This window comes from Saccopteryx bilineata, chromosome 4, assembly GCF_036850765.1.
Source record: "Saccopteryx bilineata isolate mSacBil1 chromosome 4, mSacBil1_pri_phased_curated, whole genome shotgun sequence".
NCBI lineage: Eukaryota > Metazoa > Chordata > Mammalia > Chiroptera > Emballonuridae > Saccopteryx > Saccopteryx bilineata.
In genome coordinates this window covers 134,318,784-134,335,525 of record NC_089493.1, presented here as the reverse complement: position 1 = coordinate 134,335,525, position 16,742 = coordinate 134,318,784, and the positions used below count along the sequence as shown (strand labels likewise).

At 49.2% G+C, this 16,742-nt stretch overlaps 1 protein-coding gene across 2 annotated transcripts in view; it reads right to left on the bottom strand.

Annotated features, from left to right (window-relative positions):
* Window positions 1-16,742, bottom strand: part of FSTL4 (follistatin like 4) — a 539,950-nt gene that overhangs the window by 78,378 nt on the left and 444,830 nt on the right. For both annotated transcript variants that reach the window (XM_066278325.1, XM_066278326.1), the window contains exon 8: window positions 3,479-3,599. In XM_066278325.1, coding sequence (XP_066134422.1) covers window positions 3,479-3,599 — 121 coding nt within the window. The remainder of the gene's footprint in view (window positions 1-3,478; window positions 3,600-16,742) is intronic.

Below are 16,742 nucleotides of genomic sequence, written 5' to 3'. Positions count from 1 at the left end.
AGGGCTCACGTCCCCTGAACCCCGTGGTGCGTAGCCCATGTAACCACACAGAAACTTCATTTCTTTACTATGGCATTTTCCTTAATTCAAGCCAGCTGTGTCCAGTCTAATAGCACCATGACTCACTTGCCTCCATCAACCAAATCTTGCCACTTTTGCACCTGCTGCAGGACCCCCCCCCCCTTAATAATTAAGTCCTCAGGACAATCAGGTTCTGGTGAGTGTCAAGCTGCCTTAAAGAACAAAGCCTGTTAATCAGGAGAACTGTTTTGTCAAACTAAAGATCTTGACCTTAGTCACGTATCAGCCCCAGACCCATGCAGGAGGACTGACCCTCCTGACCATGTTCTTGCAGAGCCAGACAGAACGTCCATGGCTAATATCAGGACCAGATGCAGCGATCAGCTATCCCCTGGCCCTGACCAATCAGTAGAACTCATGACCCTAATTTCCTTAGTTACCATGATTAATGAGCTTTCCCCTGTATAATCCATCTACTAGAAGCCACTGGGGAGCCAGGTTTTAGAACACTGTGTCTTTGGGCTTGGTGCTACTTCCTTAAATAAACCTTTACTTTCTTTGCTACAAACTCCTGTCTTATTGTGCATGTCTTATTGGGATTTGATGAAAGCAGACAAACAAACCCCTTTAGTTCGGTAACACCCACAGTTGCTCAACATTGACCTGCTGACTGACTGGCCCTGCTTCCCACATCTGGATTCTCCAACAGCAACAACACCATGCCCCAACAAGGAGGGGAGGGCAGGGGTTAACAGCATGGGCTCTGAAGTCAAGATTTGTTCTGCAGTTATTAATTGTAGGGCTTGGGGTTCTGGGCAAACTCTTATCGTCTCTGAGCCCCAAGTTCCTCATCTGAAACAAGGTTGGTGCACAGTATTCAGCAAGTGTCACTATTGTAACTGTGTCTGCCATGTCACTCTACTCTCAATAACACCTTCCCATTATCCTACACAGATACCCAGGTCCCTCTCACTCCTGCACAGCAAACTAAAGTTCTGGAATATTCTGAACACCTCCCATCTCGTTCCCAGGTCAGCAGGCAGTGGACTTGTGTCCTTGGGACAGTTGGCATGTTGCTCCCATGAGGGAGCGGGTTAATGGGCCCAAATGCCACCCCCAAGCACCTGGGAGTCAGCCCAGCCCAGCCCAGGGACTCGGAGGCTCCTGTAGCTAGGGCCACCTTAATGGCCTAGCCAGGTGTCATGAAGCCAAGGACTGTGAGCCGATTTAATGAGTAAAGAGCTGATCACAAAGAGGTCCCAGCATGTTTCCTCCAAGTCTACTGATAGTACTTTAGCTGGAAGAGAAGTCTGAAATCTCTAAGCAATTAGGAAATAGATCTCAAATGGCCTCTCTTTAGATCTCTGTGGAAATGTTTTGTTCTGTTTAGACTCCCCCAGAGCCAAGAGCAGCCTCTTCAGGGGAGACTGAGAAATTGCTGGGCTAATGAGGGTATGGGGGAAGGGAAAAGGAGCAAGGTGGGGTGAGGGGGAAAGGAGGGGCAGAGGGAAGAAGGGGGGAGGCGGAGGGAAGGAGAGGGCTTGGACAGCACTCTCCAATGCCAGCTGTGTGGTCTACTCCCACCCCGTGGGAAGAGCTTCTTTTCTCCTCTAAGTCCAGCACCAGCACATGGTGTTTGGGGCCTGGCCTGGCTCTCAGATTTGCTCTGGGAGTGAGGAACTGGCTCAGCCATATCAAGAGCTCAGTCAGAGTTCTGGGGAGCTCGGGGCAAAAGCCCTTCTAGCACCATGGACTTGCCACTTAATGTATGAAGGCATTTGAGAGCAGAGTCTTCTCTGGAAGCCCCAGGGTCACCTGTACAGGCTCTCCCCTATGAGTGACATGGCAGGCGGCTCCCTGCCTTCTCACAGATTTGTTTTGGAGGGATTAAAGGGGGGTAGGCTCAAGTCCCCTCATCATGCCCTTGGTCCCTGTGAAGTGTGGGCAGGATATGAAGGGCCAAACTGAGGATCTGGGAAAAGTGTTGATTTCCCCTTTCCAGGCTTGTCTGAGGACCCCAAGGACCTGGGGCAAATGGCATGGAGTTGTTCTACAACCAAACATTCCCCAACATTGTACTGTGCCTGGCACCGCTGCCCATTTTAGACTACAAAGCCCTCTTCACATGCAGGGCATGTGTCCCGCCCCCACCACAGGGGAGGCCCAGACATGGCCTGCCGGCTGCACGTCACCCTGGCCTCCGAATCCCAGCTTTATTTCTGGTAAAATCCAGAGACTTCATCGTAGGCCTGGATTCAAGCCAGCAAGTACAGCCACAAGAACCAAAAGGATTAAGTATATCCCAGCTCAAGGGAAATACTAATAGAATACGGCTTAGCATGAATGTGTATACAAGTCCCTGAAACATACTGTAGGGTAAATGCACAGGGAAGCTGAGCTCACCCAGGTGTCCTTACACGGCTTGTCTCCATGGATCCCACAGGTAAGTGAAACTGAACCCTCATCCTTGACACCTTGCTCACTATCTCACAGCAGAAACCCCAACCACCAGCCGATTCAAAGGATGTAGAGCTGACTTGAGCTTCTGCTCTACTCTGTGATGCATGGACTCCTTCCCACTCAGACCCGCTGGCCGATCAGAATGATGCCCAGCTGGGCTTGGCTGGGTGAGTCTGACTTCCCTGGAATGCTGAGCCGCCACAGCTGTGGGGAGATAATGGCTCGTTTGTTCTGATGGCTGGTGTGGCCAGCTTTGGATCAGAGCACGGGCCCTGTGCCAACAACAACACCTGCTTGTGGTGTGACCCCAGGCAAGTGATCTCCCCTGGAGACTCATCCATAACATAAGTTAAAATATACCAATTAGGCAAGTCCACATAGCACAGGATGGGCCAGTGTAAGTGCTCAGAAACATGGGCTGCTGTAATTGTTGATGTTGTCATCAGGAGGGGTTATTTCTCGGTTCCCAAGAGTCCTGGCAGAAGCACAGAGCTTCCCAAGCCTGCTCAGGTTCAGTCTTGGCTTAGTCAGGTTTGTTTGAGCCTCTTTGGGAGGGAGATGGGAACCAGCGTTGTCAGAGGAAATAGCACCTCCCAGTTGAATATGTGACAGGGGTCCACACTGCCTGGAAGCAGTAGTGGGTTTTAGATAGTGTCTGCTTCTCACTGGAGCCAAAACCATACAGAGCCCCTCACCACTGCCACCACGTCACCTAAGGGCATGCTGCTGGAGCCTCAGCTGCTGAGCGTGACTTGCCTAAGTGACTCACCCCCTTGCTCCAGGATTAATTTCATCAAAGAGGGCTCTGGGTAAAGCCAGATGCAAAAATTAGACGTTGCCCTTTTCCCACTGTTCCCCTTGACTTATGAGAGAGAGGAGGTATTTGGAGGTCCGACATTTCTTTAAGGAGGCAGACTACAGGAGAGGGGGAGGGTTGTCCTGAGCAGCATTTGGGGAATGTTTTGAGGGGTCGACAAGCACGGAGCCATTTACTAACCATTCACCTGCAGGATGTGGGTCTGGAACAGCTCCTCGTGGCCGGAGGCGTGGCAGGTGTAATTGCCCATGTGGACGGTGGTCACCTTGGTGATGTAGAGGGAGTCGTCCTCTCCGAAGTCCTGCATGGGGCAAGGGAGACAACGAGGTTGGCCTCTCTATTGAGGAGCTTGGGAAGGACAGCCAGGACTCCTAGTTTTCCAGGAAAACAGAAATGCTACAGCTTCAAGACTTCCTTCCTCCTGGTCCCCTTGCTCCACTGGAGTTACCCGCAGGGCTGTGGAGGCCGGGGCAGCAGGAACTGCCACTCTGTTCCATGCCGCCTGCCCAGACCCCATCTATGTATTTCAGGACTGTTCACCTTTTCTGGAAGGCCGTGCTTGAATGCTTTTCCCAGAAAACTCCCTCTCAATTTCTACCATTGGGGCTCACCTGCCCTGTTATTGATTGGCTGGTTTCCTGAGCTCCTGCCCACCTCTTCCTAGAGGCACCTTGTTTAGCTTAGGCAAACTTTTGCTTAAAGGGCCTGATTGCAATTTTTTGGCTTTGTGGGCCATAGGGTTTCCTTTAACTACTCAGTTCTGCCTTGTAGCATGAAAATAGCCATAACGATACCTAAATCAACCAGTGTCACTATATTCCAATAAAATTTTATTTTAAAAAAAGGGCAGAAGGCTGGATTTGGCCTGTGGGCTGGAGTTGGCTCCCCACAGGTATAGATCTCACCTTGATACCAAAATAATTTCAGGCAGCTTGCAGAGATCAGGATAACCTGAATGAAGGGAAATAAAACTCTGAGGAAAATGGGGCAAACAACAAAGGGCAGGGCTTAAAAGAGAGCCAGGAGGCTGAGGCGCGCGTGTGTGTGTGCATGTGTGTGTATGTACATGCATATATGTGTGTGCACCATGGGAAATGGCTCAGTAAGCCTCGTCCCTATGACCCTGCAGCTCGCATTGTGGGCTCCTATTGGGCTAGTGTGTAGGTAGGGGTGGACAGGAGGGGGCTCTTGGCTGGTGTGCACTTGAGCACAAAGCACGCCCCCAGGGCCTCTGGTCAGTTGTGTTTCCTCCAGGAGAACCAGGCACAATGCTGGTCCCACCTAACCCCCCTGCAGACCTGCTGAAGGTGGAATTACCCAGTGTTTCAGGGGAACCCTCTTCAGGTTTGGCTTTAGCTACCAGACATCTCTGAGGATGTGGTGCTCAAGCACCAGACCTAGCATCGTTGAGTGGACTGCGAGGCATGGGCTAGAGGTCTGCAAGGGCTGTCTTTGGGTTCTTTGGATCTGACTACTGAGGTGCTCACCTCCGGCCTTCCCATTCACCCAAATGTCCCCAGTCACATGGGGCAAGACGAGGTGGCTGGTGGGAAGGCAGAGACCTGGTCTCTACCTTGTCCCCTGCCTCCCCACACCATGTCCTTCTCCCAGCTGCATTCCTCAGGCTGGGGCATGCTGATGCTGACTGAAGAGAAGGCTCGGCCCAGAGCAGAAGGCAGAGATGCCAGAGTGCTGGCATGCAAGCCCATGCCAGACTCAACAGTAACTTCTGGCGAGCCCCTCACAAAGTCATTGACCCTCTCCGTCTGTCCTCCCTGCTCCCGGGAGCAGAGGCATAACTCTGAGGTGCTCAGCCAAGGACATGCTGGATGCCTTCGGCTGCACTTTGGGAACCACACTCATTACTGGCCCTCGATTTTAGCTCTGGGGAGAATCAGAGTCTGTAATAAAATAATGTCTCTAGGCTAAAATAATAGGCATCACATAATTACAGAACAAAGTGCATATTGTTTTCTAGAACATGAGTACTGGCTACAAAAATCAAATTTACCTCATTGGATGTGAGGAAATTACTTTAAAAATTGATTTATAAGAAGCTACATAAAACTAAACCTGCAATCCTCACTCTCTGAATGTTCGTTGAGATCTTGTGAGCATATCATCGATGCTTGATTACAGCTCTGTAATTGTCTTTTTATGGACGCTTCTTCTTTTTCAGCTCTGGTGCATAGAGAGAGGTATTAGCAAAATCAAGGCTCTTTCCAGAAATAAACAGATGCAGACTGGACCATTCTTTTACTGATGATGCACATCCATCTTTGCAAAAGAAACAATTTTACTTAAAGACATGGTTTTTGCCTTTTAAAAAGCTATTTTCTAAGTATCTGTCCTTAATAAAGAAAATAATTAAATGAGAATTAAGTATTAAGCTCTACTGAAGCAGAGACAAAGGTGTTGTCATACTGATATATGGGCGTTAGGTCGCAGGAACATGAAAATGAGCCATCAGTGCTGAATACCAAGTGACTGACTGCATGTTAAACATGAGAACTCTGGAGTGATTGCAGAGTGTGTGTGAATGGCACTATTGATGCTACAAGTTAAAAACTCAGTTTAGAAACATTTATTCAAAGCTTTTCCAACTCTGCCCTCCTCTGGAGCACCCCTGGCTCTCTTTGGGGCGGATAGAGTAAAGGAGGGTATCTTTGCCTCATGCTGGTTTGGTTCTGGCCCCTAGAATTTTACTAACCTGAGTTTCCCAGCTGCACAAACATTCCAACACCATGGACCCGAACATCAAATGCTATGCAGCGCCGTGGGGATAGCCAGTCCTCAGAGATGTCTGCATTCACTCAGTATGTGTGTTGTGGGGATAGCCAGTCCTCAGAGATGTCTGCATTCACTCAGTATGTGTGCCGTGGGGATAGCCAGTCCTCAGAGATGTCTGCATTCACTCAGTATGTGTGCCATGGGGATAGCCAGTCCTCAGAGATGTCTGCATTCACACAGCATGTGTGCCGTGGGGATAGCCAGTCCTCAGAGATGTCTGCATTCACACAGCATGTGTGCCGTGGGGATAGCCAGTCCTCAGAGATGTCTGCATTCACACAGCATGTGTGCCGTGGGGATAGCCAGTCCTCAGAGATGTCTGCATTCACACAGCATGTGTGCCGTGGGGATAGCCAGTCCTCAGAGATGTCTGCATTCACACAGCATGTGTGCCGTGGGGATAGCCAGTCCTCAGAGATGTCTGCATTCACACAGCATGTGTGCCGTGGGGATAGCCAGTCCTCAGAGATGTCTGCATTCACACAGCATGTGTGCCGTGGGGATAGCCAGTCCTCAGAGATGTCTGCATTCACACAGCATGTGTGCCGTGGGGATAGCCAGTCCTCAGAGATGTCTGCATTCACACAGCATGTGTGCCGTGGGGATAGCCAGTCCTCAGAGATGTCTGCATTCACTCAGTATGTGTGCCGTGGGGATAGCCAGTCCTCAGAGATGTCTGCATTCACACAGCATGTGTGCCGTGGGGATAGCCAGTCCTCAGAGATGTCTGCATTCACTCAGTATGTGTGCCGTGGGGATAGCCAGTCCTCAGAGATGTCTGCATTCACTCAGTATGTGTGCCGTGGGGATAGCCAGTCCTCAGAGATGTCTGCATTCACTCAGTATGTGTGCTGTGGGGATAGCCAGTTCTCAGAGATGTCTGCATTCACTCAGTATGTGTGCCGTGGGGATAGCCAGTCCTCAGAGATGTCTGCATTCACTGAGTATGTGTGTTGTGGGGATAGCCAGTTCTCAGAGATGTCTGCATTCACTGAGTATGTGTGTTGTGGGGATAGCCAGTCCTCAGAGATGTCTGCATTCACTGAGTATGTGTGTTGTGGGGATAGCCAGTCCTCAGAGATGTCTGCATTCACTGAGTATGTGTGTTGTGGGGATAGCCAGTCCTCAGAGATGTCTGCATTCACTGAGTATGTGTGTTGTGGGGATAGCCAGTTCTCAGAGATGTCTTCATTCATACAGCACATGTGTCTGTCATCCAGACCAAGCATGGACGCAGCACATCATTGGTGGGCACACACAGACATCCACTTGGACACCCGCAGTAAAATGAGCATGCAGAAGCACACTCGTTCCAACTCATTGGCTCTCTACAGCTGACCACTCTGACTCACATTAGGGTCCCGTGCTGGTCACTTCTTTCCAGCCCTTTGGACAACAGACTTGCCACTCTGCAAGGACCTGCAGAACCAGTCCTCTTGCTCAGAGTCCTCTTTAAAAAGTCCCTTCAATTTGAAGTGATCCCTAAGCAGCTGCTTAGCCCCCAGGGCAGGGCTGCTGTGGACAGTCACCTTCAGTGAGTCTCCTCCTGCCTGTTTCCAGGCCCAAGAGAGGGAGCCAGAGACATGAAAGCAAGCCCGGGTGGGGGGTAGAGGGGACAGCTCCTGGTTTCCCCGGGGATGCAGGGAGTGTGTGGCCACTGCTGACTTGGGTTTAGGTGGTCAGTCTCTCTCATGGCTGAGTGTCAAAGAGGAAGTGCTTCATCTCCCTGTGCAGCACTATATTGTCCCCAGTGTGTGGCGTGGTGTCTACATAGGTGGTGCTCCATTACTATGCTGTATGAAGAGAGGTGTGTTAGCCAAGTGTGCCGACTCTTGGGGAGCCCTGGAGAAGTAATATCACCTAGAGAGAGGTCTGGTCTGTGCTCTCAACTACTGGGAGGTGACCTCCAGGCCTTGTGATGTCCTGTCTCACAGGAGTGCCTGTGTTGGCCTGGGAGCTTTTGCCACCAGACAGTCTAACAATGCGATGGGGGCCCTGGGCCAGTGGTATTAGTTCTGCCTCCCCAGAGGTTGCATTCCAGAGGTCAGCCACATGGGCAGTATGTGACTGACCTCTAGTAAAAGCCCCGTACACCAGGCTGTGTAAGCTTCTGTATTTGGCCAGACTCTGTGCATATATTTACACGTCCATGCTGGGAAAGTAACATGTCCATGACTCCATGGGCAGGGACAATGGGAGTTCACATTCGGAACCTCTTGAACTCTACTCCATGGTGTCTCCCTTTGGCAGATTTTAATATGTAGTCTTTTCCTGTAATAAACGGTCACTGTGAGTATAACAGCCTTCAAAGAGTTCTGTGAGTGCTTCTAGCAAATGACTGAATCTGAAGGTAGTTTTGGGAACTCTGCAGATTTGTAGCTGATGTCAGAGTGAGGGTGGTCTTGTATGAACTGCTGTCTCTAACTTTGTTAGTTGGTGCCAAAATTCAAACAGGAGAATTGTAACCCAGCTGTGTGTAGAATGAGCATTTGATCTGGGAACAAGTGAGAGTGTCCGAGTACCCACAGGTGTCTGGGCGCCTGCAACAGAAGGCTCACGTCAGAGACACTGTTCTGAGCACTCAGCTTGTCATTAGAGGCCAGAGGCAGACACTTCTTGATTGGTCAGGCCTCCAGAGTATCGTGTGGGGGAGTGGCAGCTTGTGGGACCCTCTGGTGAGCTGCAGGTCCAAGCCTCTGAACAGGGCTTTGGATCTGTAGCCCACCAGCCCCACATGGCCAGCTGGGATGGGAAGGGACTCAGGTGCTGGACTTCATTGCAGCAGTCAACCAAGGTTCCAGACTGCCTGGAGCCTGCTGTCTGCTCTGGGCGAAGTGCACCGTGCCCACAGAGATGCCCACCGTGAGTCTCAGGCTGAGGGGCCCTGCTGAGGGCAGCACTCCTCTCACCCGGACCACCCTCATAAGACACCTGACTGCCATTCATGCTGTCCTTGAAACACTCCAGGGAGGATTTAATTAAATTCCCTTCCATGGCTCATTTCAGGGACCAAGAAGGTTTGCGATCAGGAAATTTCTCCTGATATGGTGTTTAAAACTCTTATACACTGTTGGAGGGAGTATAATTTAGTGTAGGCTTTTTCTTTTTTTTTTTTTTTTTAAATTTTTTTTTTTTTTTTTTTTTTCTTTTCATTTTTCTGAAGCTGGAAATAGGGAGAGACAGTCAGACAGACTCCCGCATGCGCCCGACCGGGATCCACCCGGCACGCCCACCAGGGGCGAAGCTCTGCCCATCAGGGGGCGATGCTCTGCCCATCCTGGGCGTCGCCATGTTGCGACCAGAGCCACTCTAGCGCCTGGGGCAGAGGCCACAGAGCCATCCCCAGTGCCCGGGCCATCTTTGCTCCTATGGAGCCTTGGCTGCGGGAGGGGATGAGAGAGACAGAGAGGAAAGCGCGGCGGAGGGGTGGAGAAGCAAATGGGCGCTTCTCCTGTGTGCCCTGGCTGGGAATCGAACCCGGGTCCTCCGCACGCTAGGCTGACGCTCTACCTCTGAGCCAACCGGCCAGGGCCTAGTGTAGGCTTTTTGAAGGGAGATTTAGCAACAACCATCAAAACCAAAAATGTACCCACCCAGGATGTAGTCATTCTACTTCTAGGAACTTACCTTACAGACTCACTTATGCAAACGTGCAGAGAGGTATGTATAAGAATGTTTACTACAGTACTGCCTGCAGCAGATACAGCCCCAAACAGGCTCTCTGCATGGGGCTGGTGAGGGCAGCCAACACAGCAGGTGTGTGGGAGGGCTTGGGGCTCTGCATTTAGGCTCTGGAAGCCAAATCACAACTTTCTTGAGGGATTCTGTACCTTTGAGATGGGGTCAGAACTGGTCACTGAGCACAAGGAAAGCCTTGCTAGTAATAGAGGGAAGACAAGGTGACCCCGAGGAAGCCACTGAGAAAGAGGCCAGTGGAGGTGCTTGGAGGGGCAGAGTCCTGCTACGAGTGGCACAGGCTGGTGGACCATGGGCCTGGTCCTTGTCTCTTAAGAGCTCCGGCCAGCACTCCTGGTGCTTTGAACTCACAAAAGTTCTAAGGAACCAGATATTCATCTCCAACTAGGGTTTTTGACATCAGCCGGAGAGAACTAGCCAAAGTCTGAATGTTTCAAGTACAGTGTTTTCTAAGATTTTAAAACAAAATGTCCCCAAGTGTTTAATGAGATTATTATTATTTTTATTTATTTATTTTTTTAAATAATAATTTTATTTTTTTAATGGGGTGACATCAATAAATCAGGATACATATATTCAAAGATAACAAGTCCAGGTTATCTTGTCGTTCAATTATGTTGCACACCCACCACCCAAAGTCAGATTGTCCTCTGTCACCTTCTATCTTGTTTTCTTTGTGCCCCTCCCCACCCCCTATCCCTCTCCCATTCCCCCCTCCCCCCCGTAACCACCACACTCTTATCAATGTCTCTTAGTTTCACTATTATGTCCCACCTACGTATGGAATAATACAGTTCCTGTTTTTTTCTGATTTACTTATTTTGCTTCGTATCATGTTATCAAGATCCCACCATTTTGCTGTAAATGTTCCGATGTCATCATTTCTTATGGCTGAGTAGTATTCCATAGTGTATATGTGCCACATCTTCTTTATCCAGTCATCTATTGATGGGCTTTTTGGTTGTTTCCATGTCCTGGCCACTGTGAACAATGCTGCAATAAACATGGGGCTGCATGTGTCTTTACGTATCAATGTTTCTGAGTTTTTGGGATATATACCCAGTAGAGGGATTGCTGGGTCATAAGGTAGTTCTATTTTCAGTTTTTTGAGGAACCACCATACTTTCTTCCATAATGGTTGTACTACTTTACATTCCCACCAACAGTGTATGAGGGTTCCTTTTTCTCCACAGCCTCTCCAACATTTGCTATTACCTGTCTTGCTAATAACAGCTAATCGAACAGGTGTGAGGTGGTATCTCATTGCCGTTTTGATTTGCATTTCTCTAATAGCTAAAGAAGATGAGCATCTTTTCATATATCTGTTGGCCATTTGTATTTCTTCCTGGGAGAAGTGTCTATTCATATCCTCTTCCCATTTTTTTATTGGATTGTTTGTTTGTTTGTTGTTGAGTTTTATGAGTTCTTTGTATATTTTGGATATTAGGCCCTTATCTGAGCTGTTGTTTGAAAATATCATTTCCCATTTAGTTGGCTTTCTGTTTATTTTGTTATCAGTTTCTCTTGCTGAGCAAAAACTTCTTAGTCTGATGTAGTCCCATTCATTAATTTTTGCCTTCACTTCTCTTGCCTGTGGAGTCAAATTCATAAGATGCTCTTTAAAACCCAGGTCCATGAGTTGAGTACCTATGTCTTCTTCTATGTACCTAATTGTTTCAGGTCTTATGTTTAGATCTTTGATCCATTTTGAGTTAATTTTTGTACGGGGGGAGAGACTGTAGTCCAGTTTCATTCTTTTGCATGTGGCTTTCCAGTTTTCCCAGCACCATTTATTGAAGAGGCTTTCTTTTCTCCATTGTGTGTTGTTGGCCCCTTTATCAAAAATTATTTGACTATATATATGTGGTTTTATTTCTGGACTTTCTATTCTGTTCCATTGGTCTGAGTGTCTATTTTTCTGCCAATACCATGCTGTTTTGATTGTCGTGGCCCTATAATAGAGTTTGAAGTCAGGTATTGTAATGCCCCCAGCTTCATTCTTTTTCTTTAGGATTGCTTTGGCTATTTGGGGTTTTTTATAGTTCCATATAAATCTGATGATTTTTTGCTCTATTTCTTTAAAAAACGTCATTGGAAGTTTGATGGGAATTGCATTAAATTTGTATATTGCTTTGGGTAATATAGCCATCTTGATTATATTTATTCTTCCTAGCCAAGAACAAGGTATATTCTTCCATCTTAATGAGATTATTTTAATACAGAACCTATAAGCACTGTCTATCATGTTGCGAACGGCTCTCCATGCTAATCAAACGCCTCTCATCTTTTTACAATGGGTTCATGACTGGTTCATATAAAGACAATGAAAATTAAATGAATCATGAGCTGCTAAATTATTCTCTTTTGGTCTTTTAAAAATTCACTCCCAAAGAAGAGTTGGCTGAAAATGTATGCTTCATTAGAGTTGTTTGTTCCTGGTTTAGGCACAAGAAAAAAGTGAATCTTTTTAATACATCCTTCAAACACTGCTGCTACAGATACTTCTTCTAATGGGTTTTGTTTTTCTGCTTTCATCCCTGTATGCTGCCTGCTGACATTTGAAGCCCTCAAAACTGAGATTTGGCAAGGAAGGAAGGAAGCAAGGAAGCAAGGAAGGAAGGAAGGAAGGAAGGAAGGAAGAAAAAACAGACAAAAAGAGTGGCTCTTTCAAGTCATTTGAAATATACTGAATTTGTAGTAGGCTTTTCTTTTCTTTTCTCTTTTTTTGAAGAAGAATACAATAGAAAAATGTTTCCTCTCTCTGAAAGTGTCCCAGGCAAACAACCCCATGTAAATGTCTCAGCCTTCTGCTCCCTACCTTGCTGGAGCAGAGACCAGAGGCTACTGAGACACATAGTGGATTCAAGAGTCCTTTCCAAGATTACTCAACTGTATCCACAGTGGGCATGTGCCAGGGGGCCTGGGCACAGCAGCAGTCACTGCTGGAGCAGGCAGCAGGCCTAGCTGACCCCAGAGCAAGGCCTTGGCAATGCTGCATGCTGGGGGTCGTGTCCCAAGAGGAAGGAATGCAGAGAGCTCTGGCTGGCGTGTTCAGGTTGGCTGTAGGCCCTGGCAAGTCCCTGGGCCCTGTGAGTTACATCACCCCATTTGCTCACAGAGTTTCGGTGAGGGTTAAATGAGGTGATTCTTGTTGTTGGTATCCAGGGTCTCATGAAGAGGAGCCGCAAAGGAATGAGGCAGTGACAATACTGCAAGCGGAGGACCCCAATCTCTCCAGGATTGAGGTGCCTTAGAGAGATCAGCTATCGAATTTATTAAGCAGAAACATGTCATCTTATGTAAGAAACTAACAAGCAGAATACAGTATATAATTTTATTATTTAGTTTTGCATAACTGATTAGATTTCTCTTGCCCTTTCTGAGACATAACACCACACCATCTGCTGTCTGATTCCTGATCTGCAGAAAGCTCCAGCAGGGCCAAGCATCCATGTCCTTGGGCCTTCCTTGGATGCAACTGCTTTCAGTCACGTATGCTTGGTCTCGACCTTCACTTCCTCAGGATGGGAACAGAAACTCAGTGCTTTGGCTTCTTTGGCTTTCCTCCGACAATCCTCATGCACAAACCAGGATGGGCCCTGCTCTCCAGCTGGGGCTGCTGTCTAGCGGGGACGCAGCAACACTCATGCCAACAAGGATTCGGCAGGTCAGCTGTTTTCCTGCCTTGGGAACGTCCTCTCCCTTCCTCTGCTCCCCTCATGTGCAGGTCTCCTGTCCCTGAGGATCATAAGGGACACTGAGAAAGACAGTTTTGAGGGGAGGGCAGATGACATTGTTGAGGCAGGATATGCAACTGGGTTTGGGGACAGTCACATCACTTCATCCTGAGTGGCTGCAGTGTGGTCTGGGTGGAGGGCTGAGGTTTAGAATGGGTTGGTGTTCAGTTTCTGCAGAAAGTGGGGCATCTCCCCACTCTCCCCAACCCCCAGAACATTTAGGATGGAGGCCAGGGGGGGGGGGACTATGGATCTGCTTGAAATGGGTGCCCACCCTGGTCCCCAGAGCCTGGCTCTGAGCCCTCAGAAGACAGGGGCTGCAGGGGCAGCTCATGGGGGATGTCAGAGCTCTGTGGTTTGGGTGAAAACACGAGGTACCTGGGGGGGGGACTGGGGCATTCCTGGCATTGTGCAGTGCTCCCATGTCCGGCAGGCCCCTGCCCTCCAAGCACCCTCCTTATCACAGGCTGTCTGACCGTAGGGTGGGAAGAGCCCTCCAAGGCTGACCCAGTTGGTCCTCTTTCTGCCTGGGTGCCTGCAGTGACAGGCATTCCACTGCTTCCTAAGGCAAACTCTTCTTGAGGATAAAATTACCCTTTGGGGCTCTGGCTATGGCCCTGGGCCAGAGTTCCCTTCCTCTGTGTGACAACTGTCTGAGCAGAGCAGGGCTGCAGGCCGCGGCAACTGACCACAGCTCACAGTCAGGGCCTGTGGGTGAGGGCCCATCCTCTTCAGACACCAGCTCAGGCACACTCTTGGACAGCAGCCTCGAGCTCAGGCTCAAGCTCTGGCTCCAGACAGAGATAGGTGGAGCTCCAGGCACTGCCATGGCCTTGTCTCTGCTTAGCTTCTGAGGTGGGGACAGTGGGTCCTGGGTCCTGGAGGCCTGTGGTGGGAAGCCGCAGGTCCAGGCCTGAAGGCCACCAGACCCATAACTGCTTCAGTAAAGAAACCAGTGGCAATTGGTCAGGAAATAAACGAATTATAGGAAACCTTTTTTAGCTCTGGGGTAGGTATGATAGCAGAAACTATTGATTCCTGAGTAGACAAACAGAAGGAGGTGTCATAATCCAAACACCACTGCCAGAGGCCAGCAGGGCATTCCTAGGGCTACAGCTTCTGCTGGGGAGTGCCCATCCCTGGGGTCCCAATGGGGTCCTCTCTGCGGGGGCAGTGTTTTACCAGGTGTGGCTGAGGCAGGGATCCCTCATGCAACCTGTACCTCCTGCAAAGGGGCGGGTGGCTCAAGTACCCTCAGGAGGCACACCAGGTCCTCGCTGAACTTCCCAGCAGCCTGAGGAGGCAACGGCGCTGTGACCTGAGCCTGGCCATGTGGAGGGAACCTTGGGCAGGAGTTGCTGGTAGGCTGGCGCACTGCCCACCTCTGAATGCGCCACTGGAGAAGTTATTGGGGAGGAAGACCCCAGCCCCCATTCCCACACATTCTTCAGAGTACCAGCAGGGCTCCCTTCATTTTGGAGTCCCACTTATTTGGGGTCTTCCTTGGGTGAATGTTTAATCTTAGGCTGGAAGGGGCTCAGGACTCCTACAGAAAACATGTCTGACCATGTCACTCCCTAATTAAAAATCTATGGGCCCTGGCCGGGTGGGTCAATGATAAAGCATTGCCCTGGCTCACCGAGGTCATGGGTTTGATCCCTGGTCAGGGCATATATGAGAAACAATCAATGAGTACGCAACTAAATGGAACAATTAAGTGGAACAACGAGATGATGCTTTTCTCTTTCTTTCTCCTCCCCTCCCCCCCTCAAATCAATGGGAAAATTAAAAAAAAAAAAAAAATCTACAAATCCTCCCGCCTACAGGGAACAGCCAAGATCTTTTATGTTAACATTTAAGGCCTGTCACATTCTGGCCCCAACCTGTCACTCCAGACTCCTCTCTCCCTTGCTTATTTCTGTCCCCTGAGCCTGGGCCAGTACCTCTCCTTTTTCTGGTCCCCAGAACTGGCTCCCTCCTAGTAATATGGGACCTGACACTTCTTGCTATAATTCTGCCTTTGTAGATGCCTCAGCCCCTTGAGACCAACAGAGTGTCTTTGCTCTACACATGTGCACAGGCCTCCGATTCACCAGCTCTTAGTAAGCAAATCCAGAACGTGCCATCTGGACAGCCACACACACAGCGTGACTCACGAATGCTTCTGATAGCAGCACTGCTCGCTGGGGAGTCCAAGAGGCTCCTTTTCCTTTGGCTCCGGGCTGGAGGGTACACTTACTATTCAATCAAATATTATTCAGATGCTCGAGGCATCCTTGATGTTTGCGAGTCAGAAAAGTTTAATTACATGTGTCATTAGGACAGCATTCTGTAATAGTTCTGAGACTGAATTTATTAACAGAATTCTTAACAGATAACACAAGACAAATTAATATTTTGTTGCCCATGAAAGCATCTCATTAAGAGAGTAGTGAAAAAGTGATTAATATTTTGTTGTCAATCAAGATGTCTCACGTGAGTGACAACAAAGAGTCCCGCCTCCTCGTGCTCTCGCAGCTTTCCCCTCTGTTTTGTAGGTTGATTGGCTTCCTGGTCTGGTCTGTGCAGTGTTTCCGTGCCAGTCGCTAATTACTGTGCTGGGGATAAGACTCCATCTCTGACTGCGGTGGGCGGGGTGTGGGACCTGCGCATCTCCAGGAGCCAGTCAATCCCTGACCTTTGCCCCATCAGGGTTGCCCTCCTAGGCTGTTCTCCCCTGACCAATCTCCTCACTTTAAAAGTGCCCCTGAGTCTGGAGGACGTAGCTGTCCCCCTCTACAGCTGATTTCTCCCCAGGGCTGCTGTGCTTCCTGTCCCCAGAGCAGGGCTGCCCCTTAAGAATGCCTGCTGTGTTCTGGGCACTTGGCTAGGCACGTCACACATCTTCAGGCTGAAAGGGCCCCTGTGAGGGCAACAGCCTTATCTCCATTTCCCCACAGGCTCAGAGATGTCACACAGGTCACCTCAGGCTGCTCTGGACCTGCCGGAGGTGGCTGGTCATTGTCTGTCTCCCTGTACAAATCAAGGCTGATGTGGATAGTGTTGCCCCATCCCAAGGACAGGCAGCAGGGACACCCAGGTCATAGGAGCTTGACAAAGGGAGCCTTAGAGCTTCTACTGGCTGCTTTTTGGGGACTCAGGATGCAAGGTGTTATTTGGCAGCAGTAGCAGTAATAATAATGGTGATGATAATTAGAGTGATAACAGTTACTATGGAACAT